The sequence below is a fragment of the Taeniopygia guttata genome, chromosome 17 (assembly GCF_048771995.1).
Source record: "Taeniopygia guttata chromosome 17, bTaeGut7.mat, whole genome shotgun sequence".
NCBI classification, from domain to species: Eukaryota; Metazoa; Chordata; class Aves; order Passeriformes; family Estrildidae; genus Taeniopygia; species Taeniopygia guttata.
Genome location: NC_133042.1, coordinates 3,720,466 through 3,734,565, shown reverse-complemented (window position 1 = coordinate 3,734,565; position 14,100 = coordinate 3,720,466). Strand labels below are relative to the sequence as shown.

Genomic DNA, 14,100 nt, shown 5'->3' with positions numbered 1-14,100 from the left:
TGGCCAGTGTTGTATTCAGCTCTTCGATGGCCAGAAAATGCTCTTGGAGGACATTAAGGATGTTCAGGACTCGGGGAGATCAGCTTGTGGACAGAGAAAATGTCGTGGGAAACCCAGGGCTCTGTCCCAGGGAAACCCCAGTTAGCCAAGAGAAAGAGCTTGCTGCTCATGGTAGATGGATTTTATTCCCAACTTCTCTGCTGATTTACCCTCATTTTGCCAGCGACATAAGGCAGATAGGAATAAATAGCTCCAGCTAGACAGTTCTGGATGCCTTCTCCACTCAGAACATCTCTGGCCTGCCGGGCTCCCTGCTGCTCACCAGCCCGTTCTGAGCTGCTCAGTGAGCACACATATGCATCAGCTCTAATAAATATAAAAGTAGGGCCAGAATAACTGTAATTTGTTAGTGGACAAAACTGGTCACAAGAGGAGGGAGAGAGAAGAGTCTCAAGCTAATTGGAACAGCACCAACTCTGAGAAAAATGCACATTATGGGGTGTTTGCAGCACCGCACAAAATTATTTTAATATTTTAATCAACTTCATAAATCAATCTTCAGGCCTCAGGAGGAGGGCTCCAACAATAAAGGCACAATCTGCACGTCCAGCCCTAATTGAAAAGATGGTTTTGAAGAGAAGCTCACGCTGCTGGTGCCAGGGCAGGCGTTGGCTCGGTGCTGTTCTGGAGCTGCCCCAGTGCGGTGACGTGGGTCAGGATCTGCAGAGCTGTCCCTCCTGCCAAGGGCAGGGACAGGGATGCGCCTCTGGCCAGGGACAGCACAGAGCAGGCAGCCTGCTCTGCCTGGAGCAGTGACAAGTGTTCCCTTCCTCCTGCAGGTGGATGAGGAGTGCGTGGGGGAATGAGGTGGCAGAACAGCCTGCCCTTGTTCCTAAGGCATTGCAGGAGTGAATCGTGCAGTGGAGAGCCAGAGAGGCATGGTGGCACAGCTGTGGGACACCCAGCCACAAATTTCCACTGAATTCCCAGGGTTCATCCCAGAGATTCCCCAGAAATTCCCAAAAAAATGCCAATTATTTCCCATAAATTGCCAGGGTTTTTTTCTATAAATTCCCAATATTTATTCCATGTTTTTTCCATGTTTTTTCCACAAATTCCCAATGTTTTTTCCCTGTTTTTCCATGTATTTTCCATGTTTTTATTCCATGTTTTCCCAATATTTTTCCCATAAATTCCTGATGTTTATCCCACAAATTCCCAATGTTAATTCCCAATGAGTTCCCAATGTTAATTCTCAATGAATTCCCAATGAATTCCCAGTGGTTTCTCCATGCTCTCCTGCTCTCCTTCAGGGCAGGCGTGGGAGCATCCCCCAGGCTCCCTCACAGCCTCAGCCCGTGAGCACACCAAAGCAAACTCCAATTTTACTTCATGCAGAGTGATTAAAAGCCCGTATTTTGTGCTGCTTGCTCTGGCTCTGTGCAGCCAAGCAATGCTTTAGCACATTGAGTGGCCTCCAAGCAGGGACCTTGAGATCGACCCAGCCATTGATCTGTGCCATGGGAGCCTGCATCGGTTTTCTTCCCCATGGAGCCAGCACTTAACGCTGATGGTGCCTCATTAAGTTGGTAGCAGTTGTGTGAGGACCTTCATTTGGCAGCTGGGACAAACATGATGTCTCCAGCCAGCTCCTGCTGTGTGTAAGAATGTGCCGGGCCTGGTGGGACGGAGGGAACCGGCTTTGTCACAGTGGTGCTGTGGATTTCTGGAGAAACCAGTGTGGAGAACACCCTGGAGTGCTGGCTGCTGCTGAGCAGGGCCTCCATGGCACCCACACTTCTGCTTTTTCTCCATTCTGTCCCCACAGTCGCGAGGTTGGGGTGGATGAGGTGGTGGGAGAGGACACAGCCAGGACAGCTGACCCAGGCTGGGCTATTCCTCACCACACAGTGCCATAATAATGAACCTGGAGGTGGAGGCTGGGAGTCACCCCACCTCAGAGACTCAGAAACTGTACATCCCTCCATTCAGCAAATGCCCCTGCTGGGAACCATTTCATTCACTGATAAAAGCTCATCAGAGAGCTGGCTGCTCTGTGGTTCCTCGTTCTGGCTGGTGAGGAGGAGGAGGAGAGCTTGCTTAGGGAAGGGAAGAGCTGCTCTGAGAGCAAAATCTCACAGCCCTGGTGAGATTTCTGCAAGAGCTGTCCCAGTTTGGTTATTCCCACTGGAGAAGCCCAGCTGGGAAGCAGGAAGGGATGCTGATGGGCTCAGGATGTGTGTGCCTGGGTGGGGGAGATCCAGAGGGTTTTGCTGCCCAGCTGGGAGGTTACTTCAGGTCTGCAGTGGGAGAAATGTTTGTTTTTCTTGAATTTCCTATGATCTTTAGATAGTTTCCTTGGCTGAGGTTCCCTGGCCCTACTGAGTGCTCAGCAAGCTCAGCCTGTGGCTGCTGCAGGTGGGAAAGATGTTCATGTTCCTCTGAGCAATCGATCATTTATGGGAATAGTCCATGGAGGGGCTGTGTTCTGGCAGGTCCTCTCACATTCCCTAAGCCTTTCTGCTCCTTGCCCTGCCCAGTGCTTGCTTGTTCTTCTCTCAGACCACATTCCACTCACATTTACCTGTAAGAGGTGAGAGCTTTCATGCTTTCTTGTGAGCTCAGCAGTTTTGACAGGAGATCTTCACAAATATCCTTCAGAAAATTAAGGATAGAGCCTGGGGCTCTACTCAAATAGCAGTCCATATTCTTCTGTGTGAGGCCTGTGGTTCCCTCCTGTCCTTTCAAGGCTCCATTTGTCTCCCTTCAGGTCTGACACTGCCATTAACACAATTAAGATTGAACTAGTCTGCAGGAACCTTTAGTTTTCCTTTCACAGATGCATTAAGAAAGCTGTAAAGCTACTTTTTTAGCTGTTAAAGGACATAATGAGTTTCCCTTATATGTGCTTGGTCAGAAGTAGAATACATAGAATTTCCCTGGTTTTGAGATTTGTCCCTATGTACAACCACTCTATTACCTCTTTAACACCCTTAATTGCTTGGTTTATGTCATTATTTCAAACCCTCAGATTTCAACATTTTGTTTGGAGGAGGTAAAAGCAATCTAGCTGGTTGTCATGAAATTTAGTTTAGACAAAAACATGTGCTGTGAGTAAGTCTGCTAAATGACCTTATGCCCTTCTCATTGTAATCCAGAATTGCCAGGCAAGCTGAGTAATTAGTTGTGCAAAATGAAATAACTTTAAATCCTCACATTGAGTAATGACCCAGAAAAATCACTTAAGCTATACAATAGGAACAACTCAAAGCATTTGGCTTTATTTTTACTTTTGTAGCTCTACCCCCTTTGATGAGGAACAGGCTCTCCTCCTCATCCCTTCATTCCCTGGTTTTGCCTAGAACAATGTCCGTGGCTCAGCTGTTCTGCCCTAAGAAATCCAAACCTGTGATAAAGCTCCTGGGTAGGTCTAACAGCTCCACACGGCAGCTGTTCTGCAAAGGGTTGAATAATGTTTGATAAACCAGAAATTCATACCTGTTTAAAGAGCTGAGATGAGCCCAAGTGATGAAATCCTTCAGCCAGATCAGCCAGGTGGCTGCAGAGGGAGGGGAGGAGAGGACCTGCAGGTGCTGTGGATGTACCTGCTGAGGAAATGTCCCTGAAATGTCCCTGAAATGTCCCTGCTGACCATCCAGGAGCCCCTCTGGCACCAGCCGAGCTGGGGTCGAGGCACCTTCACAGCTACAACCCCCACACTCAGTCACATCAGGTTTCCTCACCAGCTCAGCTCCCATGGCAGTTTTGATCCAAAAATAATTCAGTCATGGTGCAACAGCAGAAGAACAGCCTGAGCTGGTGCCTCCAAGCAGGGGGACTACAAACAGAGGAAACCCAGGTGTTTTACACCCTCCCAGTGTGAGTGCCCCAAAGTCTGAGGTTTTCTAGCTGAGCCCATGGCTCCTGGTGTGCCAAATCACCTGGCTGCACCACAGGTCCCCACCGTCAGACTGCGGATCAGCCAGGGACACAGGGGATGGAGTTTTCAGCCATCAGTTTTACTGCTGAGCTCCTGGAGCCAGGGAACTGAAATCAGACTTCTGAAACATCAGCTGACAAGGGAGATATTGCCCTTGAGGCAGTGTGAGTTAAGGTACAAAACCACAGCCTTTGTTTATAAGGTGGGTAGGGAAGTGTCAGGAGAAGTTCCACGAGCCTGCCAGGATCAGATTTATCCTTGGCAACCTGACACATAAAAAGGGTCTCAGAGCCACTGTGCTCCCAATCTAATCCCCACTGGCTGTAAAATCCAATCTGCCACTGAGGGGAGAAGATGAAGTGTTTTAATAAGAAAATGAGCTGTTTGCAATGCACTTTTAATTGGATCAATTTTTCCTTTATTACACAATCTTTAAAAACCAAACACATACGTATGACCAGACAAGCTCTTCCTCCAGATACAGAGCAGGAGCCAAACTATTTCAACATAATCCTTAATTACTCCATTTCACCTCGTTTGGCAGATGATCATGACACTGTGTGGGAGCACCCACAGCAAGTAGAGCTCTGTAAAATCATCTCACAGTCGAGTCTTGTCAGGGGATGTGCAGACCTTGGGTGAGGGACAGCAGGTTTTCTTTTTCCCTTTTCTCCCTGAAACCTCAGACTGGAAGAGCTGCAGGCATGACAGAGCCGACTGCAGTGTCCTGGCCCACCAGTGCCTCACAGGGTGGTGTTATCTTTCTTAATCCTCGGAGTGAGAAACAGATGACAGACACTTTGTTTGAACTCTGTAACCAGGAACAGTCTGGAGTAGCCAACTGCTCAGTTTACTGCACCAGCTTTTAATTTTTTCAAATTTTTTTTCAAGCAATCCAGGAAATGTTATTGCTAGTAGTTGTGCTGTTTATTGCAAAAAAACCACAAAACAAAGCAAAAAATCCACTGGAACAGAAAATTACAGAGGTACATATTATCATAGATAATATTGCTTTAATCATTCAGGTCCATGGTAGCCTCCTGTGTGGAACAGTTCTTGGAAGCAGGAGAAATGTTTAAAAGAAACCAGAAGGAGAGGAACTGTCATTGCTATAAAATTGGAAGAACGCCTTCAGTTACAATGTCATGAACTGCAGCACAGCCCAGTAATCATCATCACCTCCCCAAAACACATATTCAAGATGAGAAAGGCTCCTCAAATTGCTGTCACATGCCTTGGGCAGCTGCCCCTCCCACCCGAAAAAGAGAAGCAGAGGACGTGAATAGCGATGTAAAAGTTGGTAGCCTTGGCAAGCACACAGAGCAGCTCAGGAGGGAAGGGGAGCTGGGTCCCCTGGGCTGCCCCAGCACCAAAAACCACCTCGTGTCTTAGCTCCCTTCTCCACAAGTTTTCTCCAGTACATTACAGCAGGAGAAACTGGAAGTTGTCCTGATGGAAGTTCCATCACACAGCTGTGTTTGTGTGCTCACTCCTTCAGCACTGGCTGAGCTCAACAAAGAGAGGGAAAAAAAACCCCAAATCCCACCAAAATCTGTTTCCAGCGTTTTTTCTGCAATCCCATTAGCTGCCAAACATCCAGCTAGAGCAGCAGCAGCTCACCAACCTGTTCCTCTTTGCTGTTTTCAGCAGGGAAAAGTTTATGGGCTTAAAAAAAAAAAAAGTCACCTGTTGAAAACATGTTGTAGGACAAGTAGCAAACAATTTGCTGGAGCATGGCAGCCACTATAAAATCAGCTTTTATATTGTCTGTCGTGGCTCCAAATTTGCAACTACGTTGTTGATGGCAACAAATAAATGCACTGCAGTGTAACTATTATCTGTGGCAGATTAACATGCTACCACTGTGCCCTATTTAAATGCATCTTTCCTTCAATAAACTATTCTGGGCGAGCAGCACCACACTGAGGTACACATTTATCAGCCAGGAGAGCAGCACTGTGGGGGCCTTGGTTCACACAGCTGCAGTTCTGTGCTTCATTTGGCCCAAAGCCTTGATGAGTAGAAACGCTGGTGCCTGCTGGTGTCGTGGAAAAAAGAATTACAAAAAAAAAAAAATAAATCTGAGGAATGTAGCGTTTTGCTGTGCAAGCGAAAAAAAGGCAGTGCACCAATGGATGTGCTTCCAAATCTTAAAAAAAATAAAAGTGAAATAGTCCCCCCTGCCCATCTCTATCTCAGAAGTGCGGAACTTGCACAGAGGAGGTGCAGGTGAGTGGAACCTATTGCTAAATGCAGTGGTCTGGAATGCAGAGTAGTGAAGTGCAGGTGAACATACAATACGTTGCATTTAATCTAATTTCCTACAATCTCCCATCCTTATTCCCCCAGCTCTTCCCCTCTTCCCCAGGAAGTTTTAAATACCAGATAGACCTTCCAAAGACAGTTTCCAGGATACATTTAATAATAAAACAACAGTAAATAGCAACCCTAGGTTTCCCCCTTTTTAATTTTTTTTTCTCCAGCCCCCTCCCTTCTTACCCCCTTCTATCTAGCAGAACTCTGATTAATAATAAAACCCCTGTCTTCTTACAACTCAGGAATAAAGAGGGCAATTTTCTGGCTCAGCTCGGTCTCCCACGATTGCACAGTACTCACTTCACACAGAACAGACACAATTCACAAATGGCACGACGGGGCAATCTCCTGAACACCAGAAAAATGGGAGAGACAACCCTGCCTCGTCAGGGTGGAAGCAAAGCTTCATCTCTGCGTGGCTAAAGTGGCCATTTCGTTTTATGCAGTGCTGAAAGCACAGATTGCTCTCTCTAGGAGTTGCCCAGACAACTGCTACCCAGTTCCTTGCAAGTACCACAGGATTGCCTCTGCTAGTTCTCTAAGGGAAGGTGATTTAGAGCAGTCAGTCAGTGTTTATGGCACAAAGAAAGACACAATGGTTGAAGCTGGAAGTGTAGGAGATGTGTGGCATAAGAACGTGAAGAGGTTTATGGAGTTACTCGTCACAAGAACCAAGACTGCAAAGGATGGATCATTTCCACCGTGCTTGTTCTTATTTGTATGGATTTTATATAAAAAAGAAGACCAACACCACCACCACAAAAGCTATTTTGTTTCCAAACACAGAACATGATGACCTCTATGCCAAATCCCCTTCAGTTATGGCACAATCTTCCTGAAGGCTTGACACTGGTTCCAGTCGGATTGGGAGGAGGCTGCAGGGATCTCCACTGCCAAGGCAGGCTTTGCTTACAACCAAGCCTTTAAGGGGTGGAGTATCTTCTCAGGTGGTAACTGTAGATCTTAATGCAATGATCCCAACAGTCCAGCACCAGCAGCTGCCCTTTGGGAGTAACAGCAATGCCCACCGGGCAGGTGAGTCCCTCCCGAATTAAGATGTTGTAGCCGCCTCCTTTAGGAAAATGCAGGATTTCCTTACGACTGCTGTCAGCAACGATCAGGTCTCCCCTGGAATCAACACACATCCCAGCAATGCACCTGAAATCCTCATTCTCAGAGAAGAAATGGCTGATCTGGCGTCCCAGCTGCCCATCCGGGCCGACGGAGCCGATGGAGAAGCCTCCTTCCAAGTGGTGCTCGTACTGCCGGTTCTCCAGGTTGAGCCCCAGCCCCTGAGTGAAGTAAATGGTCCCTTCAGCGTCGCAGGTGACAAACTTGGGGCGCACGGCGCTGCACAGGCAGCTGTACTTCACCACCCCCATGCCACGGTCCACGGTGAAGCACCAGAGCTTCCCCCCTTCCACGTCGGTGACGACAAACTGGCCCGAGGGCAGCGCGGCGATGCCCCAGGGCTTGCTCAGCTGGCTGCGGTGACACGCCACGCAGTGCCCGTCCATGGTGTACACCTTGACAGAGTTGTCGTAGCTGTCTGTCACACCGATCAGCCCGTGGCAGTTCATGGTGACAGAGAGAGGGGTCAAGTTGGGCAAATCTGCTCCAAGGAAACTCAGCACAAAGCTGTCGATGCCGCTGGGGCTGCGGCGGATCTCCTTCAGGAAGCCCTTGCGGGTAAAAACCTGGATTCGGAAGTTGCCCCGGTCTGCCACGAGCACCTCGCCTTGGCTGGTGACGTGCAGGCTGACAGGGAGGTTGAACATCCCCGGCAGGCTGCCCTTGGAGCCCATCCTCTTGATGAAGGAACACTGCTGGATGCTTGTGGCTGCTTCAGGCATCCTTGGCTTGGCTGGCGAGGAATGGGGGGTGCAGCTGGGCTCCTCCTGCACCAGGTCAGGCTCCCTGAATGGTGCAAAGGAGGATGCTGCATTTTCCATGAGAGATTCCTCCACGTTAACGGTCCGGGGTTTCTTCACCACCTGCCCAATCTGCAGTGGTCCCACATGGCTCACCTTAAGGAGTTCCACCTCTTGGAGAGTCAGCTCCCTTGGGAGACTGTTTGTCAGTTCTGGTTCTTCCTCGTCTGCTGCCTCCTCCAGGAGAGCTATATCCCCCTGCTTTATTTTGGCAAGGAAATAGTCACAGCGAGACATTATCTGCACTTCTGCTAAGTTCAGCAGGTAAGCCTGCTCCTCCATCACCTGGTTATTTATCTTCTCCACTTCAGTCAAAGAGGTAGTGAAGAACTTGCGTGACCTGGCCAGTTCTTCCTGGATCTTGCGCTCCTCTTTGCTGTACTCCTGCAGAACCGCTTTGTATCTGGATTGCAGGTCTCTCGAAACATCCTCCAGAGCAGCTTTCCTTTTCTGAAGATCACCCATGAGCTCTCGAAGCCTGGCAAGCCTCGTCCCAAATTCCCTCCTACGCTCCTCAGCAGCCTCTTTGATAGCCATGACTCTGTGTCCTGGGGGCATGTGCGAAGCCTCCTTGCACGGCTCACACAAAACCAAGCTACAGCTCTTGCAGAAGTGTCTTGGCAGCCTCCTCCCGCAGACCTTGCACATGAGAAGTCCCACCACTTCCCCCAGGCCAGCCGTGTCGATGATCTTCAGCACGGTGAGGTTGTCGGTGAGCTGAGCCAAGCTGGTGATCCGCGTGATCTTGCTGCAGAAGGGGCACCGGATCCCGTTGATGCTGTTTGCCAGGAGCTTCTCCAGGCACTGCTTGCAGATGGTGTGCCCACAGTGCAGCAGTTTGGGCCTCAGGTGCTCCTCGGTGAAGGACTCCATGCAGATGGGGCACTCCAGGACCTCTCGCAGCGCGTCCGAGTTGAGATAAGGGGCGGCAGCCATGGTGCTCCAAGGCAGCTTTATCCAGCACAGTGCCTTGTGCTCACATCTATTCCAAGGTGCTCCGATTCTGTCCAGGAAGAAAAAAGGGAAATGTGATTTATGTCACCACCAGCAGTTATGTATACATGCAATTTATTTCTGACTTATCGCCTAACCCTGCAGAAAAAGAAACGCAGTTAGCTTTTCCACGTTGGGATGGATGGATTAGTCATAGCTAATCTCAGGGTGGGCAAATTTCAAAACTAACTCGCAGCTCCCAGTGCGATGAATTATTCACTTGCAAAATTTGTAAAGCAGCACTGAAAGAAGTGTAATGGCACCAATATGGAAGCCCAGTAGATATTGATGACTGAATCATCTCCTCATGGCGCCCATCTCCTGCTGCCAAGCCTCCGAGTTTACATAATTTACTGAAACCCAGGGAGATTAAACCAGGCATTCAAAATGTTGCACATCAAAGAAGGAACCAGATGGTGCGATGCTTTAGGACATTAATAGATCACCTCTGGAGACCCGAATTCAGATGTGACATCAGATACCAACAGAATAAATGTGCTCGGTTCACTCTGCTTTGCTAGAGAGCCAAAACACATTTTCAAGATTTCATACATTTGCCAGGAAGTGAAAGTAGCAGGAATGCTCTGTCAGCTTCCACTAGTTCTGGGGCTGACTGTGCACGCTGAAAACACAGAGAGAAGGTTTCAGTGCATCTCAGTAACCTCTGCCATGCTGCACCATGCTTCATGCCAATTAAACACAGCTCAGGCAGGTATTAGCAACAATGGAGTTAACAGACAACTCCAAACATCTGAACTCCAAACATACTCCCAGTGTTCACTATTAGCTCCTGAACTCAGCTTAACTGCATTTAATTTCTCCTCGTTTCACAATCTCGCAACGCTGACCTCGTTCTTGTCCCCTGGTTCAGTTTTACACCACTCTGGTTGCTGTTCAGCTTCAATCCAGGTTTCTCCACCCGCACATCCCTCCCAGCAGGGAGCAGATCCCAGCAGCTCTCCTGCCAAAGCAGCCATCCATTCAAAAGGAACAGAACAGGGCTCACATCATTAAGTTATTATTCACTAGACTGGGTTTCAAATCCTTTGTTATTGTACTGCTTAGCCACTAAAAAATAGGGAAGAAAACCTTTCTTCTAGGGAAGAGGAGGAGGAGAAGGAAGTAGTTAAGTCTTTGAAATGAAGAGACAGTGGCAGAGAGATGTGAACACACAGCTCTCTCTGAGAAATGGCTGCATGCACACAGCATTCTCACTTCCCTGCTGGCTCTGCTGCCTTTCTCTTTGGGAAAGATTCTGTGTATTTCAGTTTGCTGTGTGCTCCTCTGCCGGAAAACAACTGCAAGGAAGAAAAGATCTTTATGCTCATACAGAAAAGAAGTAAAGCCCCCTAATTTTAATTTGTCAGCTGCAGTTCAGAGTCCTTTAAAGGCTATATTTCAGGAAGGGATTCAGTGGTGTGGCAGAATCTCCAGGCACCATGCTGGGATCAGCTTGACAGTGGCAAGCTGAGTAGCACGGCCCTGGCCCTGGGGAAGCAGAAACCTGGGCACTGCCATGGAGAACAGAAACCTTCCTCTGAGGGAGGAAAAATCTGTGATTTAAAATGATTTTAAAAAATGAACACAGGATACCAGGTTCATTATTCTTACTTTCCTTGGAAACACGTCAAAAGACTTGCTTAGGGAAGGGTGAGGGAGCAGCAGAGTACTAAGAGTTACTTTAAAACAAGTATTTTCATTGAAGAAGAATGTAGATGGGATTTTAAGTCAGGTTGGGCTTTTAGAGAGCTGATTTGTATGACATTCTTTTCATGTATAACCGCCTTTAGCGGAATGTCAGCGTGCCCTCAGTAACGGGACATTATTTTTCCTTTTATCTCCCTCTCACACTCGGCTGTGCCTCCATGGAAGTTTCCTTAACGGCGAGTTGTTCTTGCGTGTCGGTCCCTCCCGGGGCAGCTCCTCTGACGCAGAGCAGGGTGTTACAGAAAGCCTCAGCTGAGGATCAAGCCCATAAAACCGTGAATTATGCGAGTTCGGCTTCCTTACATTCGAAAGAAATTTGCTGCTGTGGTTTCTGTTAGCCGGTGTGTCTGCGGTGAGAACACTGGCTTCACTTGTCATTCAGAGCTGGTGTCATTAATGAGGGAAAATAATGGGGTAATGCTGCAAAAGGAGTTATCACAACAACAAAACAAGCAGGCCAGACCCTGGGTTTGGGGGGGGAGGGTTTCACTGAGAAATGCAAGATTTGGGGGGTTTCACTGAGAAATGCAAGGATTTGTGGGGGTTTCACTGAGAAATGCAAAGATTTGGGGGGTTTCAGTGAGAAATGCAAGGGTTTGGGGGAATTTCACTCAGAAATCCAAGGATTTGGGGGGGGGTTCTGTGAGAAATGCAAGGGTTTGAAGGGGTTTCAGTGAGAAATGCAAGCGTTTGAGGGGGTTTCAGTGAGAAATCTAAGGGTTTGGGGGGGGGGGTTCACTGAGAAATGCAAGGATTTGAGGGGGGTTCAGTGAGAAATGCAAGGGTTTGGGGGGTTTCAGTGAGAAATGCAAGGGTTTGAGGGGGTTTCAGTGAGAAATGCAAGGATTTGGGGGGTTTCACTGAGAAATGCAAGGATTTGAGGGGGCTTCAGTGAGAAATGCAAGGGTCTGAGGGGGTTTCAGTGAGAAATGCAAGGATTTGGGGGTTTCAGTGAGAAATGCAAGGGTTTGGGGAGTTTCAGTGAGAAATGCAAGGGTCTGAGGGGGTTTCACTGAGAAATGCAAGGATTTGGGGGGTGGTTTCAGTGAGAAATGCAAGGGCTGGTTGGAAGGACCTTACCGGTGCCCTGCTGCAGCCCTGCCTGGGCGGGGACCGCGTCCCTCCAGCCGGGCTGCTCCGGCCCGGCCCGGGCACGGCCGGGCTGCCGCTGCCTGCCCCGGTGTGCCGCACAGAGCCCACGCCCAGCTCCGCCATGGCCGTTGGGGTCCATGGCAGCGGGGCGGGCGCGGCCGTGGCCCTTTCCATCCCTTCCATGCTGCCATTCCCATCCTATCCCATCCCATTTTACCCCGCCCGTCCCCTCAGGCCGCCCGCCGGGGGTCCCGCCGTGCCCGCCCCGCCCTGCAGGGGGCGCCGCCGCCGCCGCCCCGCGCGCGCTCCTCACCTGCCGCCGCTCCGGGCCGCGCCGCTCCCGGCGTGCGCCGCGCGCCGCGCCTCACGTGGGCGCGCCCGCGGGGCCTGCCGGGAGATGTAGTCCCGCGGGGGGACACCGGCATGGCGGGCAGGGGCCTCGGTGTGCCGGGCCCGTTGTGAAAGGAAACGTTAAATGCAACGAAGGGGAAGCAGGAACGTCTTTTCGGATTTGGTTTTCTTTTTTTCTTTTTTTTTTTTTTTTTTTTTTTTTTAAATCCAGTTGTTATATGTCATTTTGGCACGCGTGGGTCGCTCACTGCCCTTTCCCTGATCACGCACTGATGCTGTGGGATCAGCCCCTTCCCCTTCTCTTTCACCTTCCCTTTCCCTTCCCTTCTCCTTTCGCTACTCTTCTCCTTTCCCTTCCTTTTTCATTTCCCTTGCCTAGCCTTGCTTGCCTTGCATTCCATTCCCTTCTCTTCCTTTCCCTTCCCTTTTCCCTTTTTCTCTCCATTTCCCTTCCCCCAGCAGTTTCCTGGGTGTTTGACGGGTTTTGCATCACCTCCTGAAAATGTGTGCTTCTCCTTTGGAGCAGGCTGTGGACTCCAGGACAAAAATGACCATTTTTGGGTACAGCTGGAGCACAAGAGGCTGGCAGTGGCAGCCAGAGGAAGGGATTTGGCCACTGGCCTGTGGCTGGGCTCTGCCCCGAGTTTCCTGGAGCCAGTATCACCATCAGGAGCACCCGTTCTAACCCCATTTTTGCTTGGATGTCATGGATCTGCTTTAGGGGAGGCAGAGAGCCCCTTCTGCTGTGCCCCGTGGGGCTGCAGAGCGAGCTGAGGAGTGCCCCCTGTTCCTTTACCAGGGGGGAACAGTGTCCTTCACACCCCTGGTGCCACAGCAGCACCCCATGGCCAGCCCAGGGCTGGAGGTCAGGCTGGCAGGAATTCTCTGCCTGGGGAAGAGGCAGTGCTCAGTTTAACCATTTCCCAAATTCCCTCCGCGTGGCCTCTGTGCCTGCGGCGCTTTTCCACTGCTCACCTGCTGCAGCCGCCCCGACCTGCGCCTGCAAAATGCAGCAAGTCTGGCCACCTTCTGCTCCTGGTGCCTTTTCCACTTTGTTTAGAAAAGAACAGATCATTGGGAAGGGATCCACGTCCCTGGAGCAGCAGTGTGGGCAGTGGATGCACTCAGAGGCAGCGGGAGCAGATGCAAAGTGAAGAAAACGAGTGAGATTTCCTGAGTGTGAGAACCCCGGAATGATTCGGGGCTCTCGTGTGGTGGTAAAGGTTTTTTTCTAACTCGTGCTTCTAAAGAAAAACTCTGCAGCTTCTTGTTGTTTGGTCTCAAGGCAGTTTATTGCTAGTTATTTAAAAGATTGTTTTTGTCCACTGCTCAGGCAGAAATACACACACTTCTGACACCTTCATTGTTTGGTGTTTTTGTTGTCTCTCCCTCCGCCTAGGGCTGCTGCTATCTTTTATATGATATATTATGTCTTATATGTTTATAGATTTTTCCCAATACTTATTACTTATGTTACAATGTGCTTTTCTACTCTAAACTAATTTGTGAGTGCTAACATCACTAAGAACATGGAGGTAAGGAAGAAGAAGGAGGAAGAATAGGATCAGGCCCACTTTCCTCTATCTTAGAACTCTTGACCCCCCTGTACAAAGTAAAAACCCTCCTGTACAGGTATTAAAACTTTCCTGTATAATACTAAAAAATTTTCCCCTCTAATTTGTAACTACTTTTACTATACCATCTAACCCTTTGTGACCGCTTGTTCCACCTTCAAAATTGGTAACTCATTCCATGGTTCAAACCCAAAAT

The 14,100-nt window shown here is 49.3% G+C and overlaps 2 protein-coding genes across 3 annotated transcripts in view; one reads left to right on the top strand and one right to left on the bottom strand.

Annotated features, from left to right (window-relative positions):
* The window catches only part of ASTN2 (astrotactin 2), a 336,891-nt gene that overhangs the window by 222,315 nt on the left and 100,476 nt on the right, over positions 1-14,100 (top strand). The window lies entirely within an intron of this gene.
* Positions 4,336-12,387, bottom strand: TRIM32 (tripartite motif containing 32). Of its 2 annotated transcripts, none has more exons than XM_012578310.5 (2): positions 12,293-12,387; positions 4,336-9,190 (listed from the first exon to the last, which is right to left on the bottom strand). In XM_012578310.5, exon 2 carries the CDS (start codon positions 9,121-9,123, stop codon positions 7,180-7,182), a length of 1,944 nt encoding a protein of 647 aa, XP_012433764.3. In that variant the 5' UTR covers positions 9,124-9,190; positions 12,293-12,387; the 3' UTR covers positions 4,336-7,179. The 2 variants fall into 2 exon arrangements, with proteins under 2 accessions (XP_012433764.3, XP_030142727.3); XM_030286867.4 differs by lacking the exon at positions 12,293-12,387 and adding an exon at positions 10,029-11,372.

Excerpts from the sequence above, each read along its gene's own strand:
- TRIM32 (XM_012578310.5), bottom strand. The coding sequence starts at position 9,123 with ATGGCTGCCGCCCCTTATCTCAACTCGGACGCGCTGCGAGAGGTCCTG.